Consider the following 2,176-nt stretch of genomic DNA (forward strand, 5'->3'; position numbering starts at 1 on the left):
TTGGGGGGAAAAAAAAAACGAGTACAATAAATATGTACAAGTTTTATATAAAAAAGGAATGATTATTGAAAATGTAAAGCATGTTTTTAGGCAGTTTAAAATACTTTGCAAATCTAAACATTGCTTTTATTGATGATATTATGTAGTTTAAATGTGAATATTCACGATTGGAGAAAATTTTCAAATGTTATTGCGTTTATTGCCAATTTTAGAATGTTTGTCGCGTTCATTATGTAATATCAAATTTGACGCATGGAAAATGCGATTTGACGATCGTATAATCGTTTTGCACATATTACACAGGACGATATAAAACGAAAGTGGTACAGTTATACAGATGATAAATATTTAGACTAGGCAGGTTCCATTATAGTCACAGTGGCGACGATAAAGACATAAATGGTGTTAGTGTAAGTTAATTACTAACGTATCAACTCATAGGAGCCAACTTAATAATATCCAGAATTTTTTAAGTATTTACAAATTCATTTTGACAGGGAAAATTTGTACGCAGAATTAATTAGTTTTGTACTTGTAGGTAAATTACAATAATTAAGGTTTCCAAAATATTTTCAGAAAATTACCTTCATTCTTTCAAGTGGAACCTTATCATTTACTCCTTTTAGTGTTATAGGGGTGCAGAAAATAAATCCAACGATAACGACAATGTCTTCTTGAAATAATATTACGAAAATTATTATTATAATCCGATTAGATTGTAGCACACTGAGAAGATCGTAGAACTTAATATATCTGATTTGAATTTATTGCCAGTTGAACTGTAATATTGCAAGTTATATATAATCCTTCGTTGTAACTTAAAAAAATATACTTGATCTTGTTTTCTTAATAAAACAAAACATTTAAAAATTCTTGATTATTGTAATTTATTACCCGTTAAAAATTTATTAATTCCATGTAGAAATTTTCTTTATCAAATTATTCTAATTAGTTCAAAAATGGAGCGTACTGTTGTGATAAGCGACCTATACTGACAATGAGTGAGCCACGTAAAACAGGCCACCTAATTATCTTCTCTATGGTGCTACGAGAAAATTTGTATACGTAATTTAAATGGTTTCAAAGGGTGAATAAGATGAAAAACAAATTTTTGTCGTGGAAGAAATGGCAAACAATGAAAGAAAGTTTCACATTTGATTTAAAATTTTAGAGTTCAGGGTCATTTTAAATACCATAATATTATACATATTTAAATGCACATCAATATCTGCTACGATATACATTTAAAAAAAATATATAGATTTACGTAAAACAAAACAGGTGACATTGAAAAAAAAAAACAGAAAAAATGGCATTTATAAAAAAAGTTTTTTCATCTTATTTACCCTTTGAAATCATTTAAAATACACATCAAAATTTTCTCGTACTAGCATAGTTAGAGAAGAGAATAAGTTGACTTATTTTACGTGGCCCACTCTGTATATTAAGATCAGAAACATTTTCGGCAAAATGCTAGAAACACGTTATTACCAGTACAGCAAACATCTACTTACGTTTTCCTCTCTCTGTAATAGTGTTTGCTTTAACCCTTTCGCAACTGAATTATTTTTTAAGAATTTCTTACTTATCTACCGATTATCGTGTCCGTAATGGATACTAAACTGAGATTAATTTTTGTTCGATTACTCAAGTGGGACATATAAAAGTACGTCCCATTGATCACGAAAGGGTTAGGCTTTTTAAATTGCATCCTCTGGTAATTAATAATGGATTAATTTTTTAGTTTCTCAATATCACATGCTGATAATAGTTTTCAAAATCATCTTACCACATGCTGATAATAGTTTTCAAAATCATCTTACCACATGCTGATAATAATTTTTAAAATCATCTTACCACATGCACGTTCTATAGAATACGCTTCGTTGTCAGATGAATTGTTGGTTAAATCAACTGTGTGTCGGGATTCTTGTAATGAACAATACTTCAAGTCATTTTCAATATTTGTCCCAGCGTTTTGACTGGATGGAATTTCCCAGGCACGAAATACCATTGTGGTTGTAGAGATTTGATGATCTTGAGTCTTCTCGCAAGTAAAGTCGACGAATTGCTCCGTAGAATTGAAATCTATTTTTTCTATCGTTTCCTCAACTATGTCGTTTTCGTTAACGTTAACATTCTCATGGGAATATTGCCCGCACCTTTTTACCATGAA

At 29.9% G+C, this 2,176-nt stretch overlaps 1 protein-coding gene across 1 annotated transcript in view; it reads right to left on the reverse strand.

The window, feature by feature from the left end:
• Nucleotides 1-2,176, reverse strand: part of LOC108574456 (homeobox protein Hox-D4a) — a 7,143-nt gene that overhangs the window by 3,341 nt on the left and 1,626 nt on the right. Inside the window, exon 2 of the mRNA XM_017937056.1 lies at nt 1,858-2,162. Within this exon, the coding sequence (XP_017792545.1) occupies nt 1,858-2,162 (305 nt within the window). The remainder of the gene's footprint in view (nt 1-1,857; nt 2,163-2,176) is intronic.

This window comes from Habropoda laboriosa, unplaced genomic scaffold, assembly GCF_001263275.1.
Source record: "Habropoda laboriosa isolate 0110345459 unplaced genomic scaffold, ASM126327v1 scaffold172, whole genome shotgun sequence".
Taxonomy (NCBI): Eukaryota; Metazoa; Arthropoda; class Insecta; order Hymenoptera; family Apidae; genus Habropoda; species Habropoda laboriosa.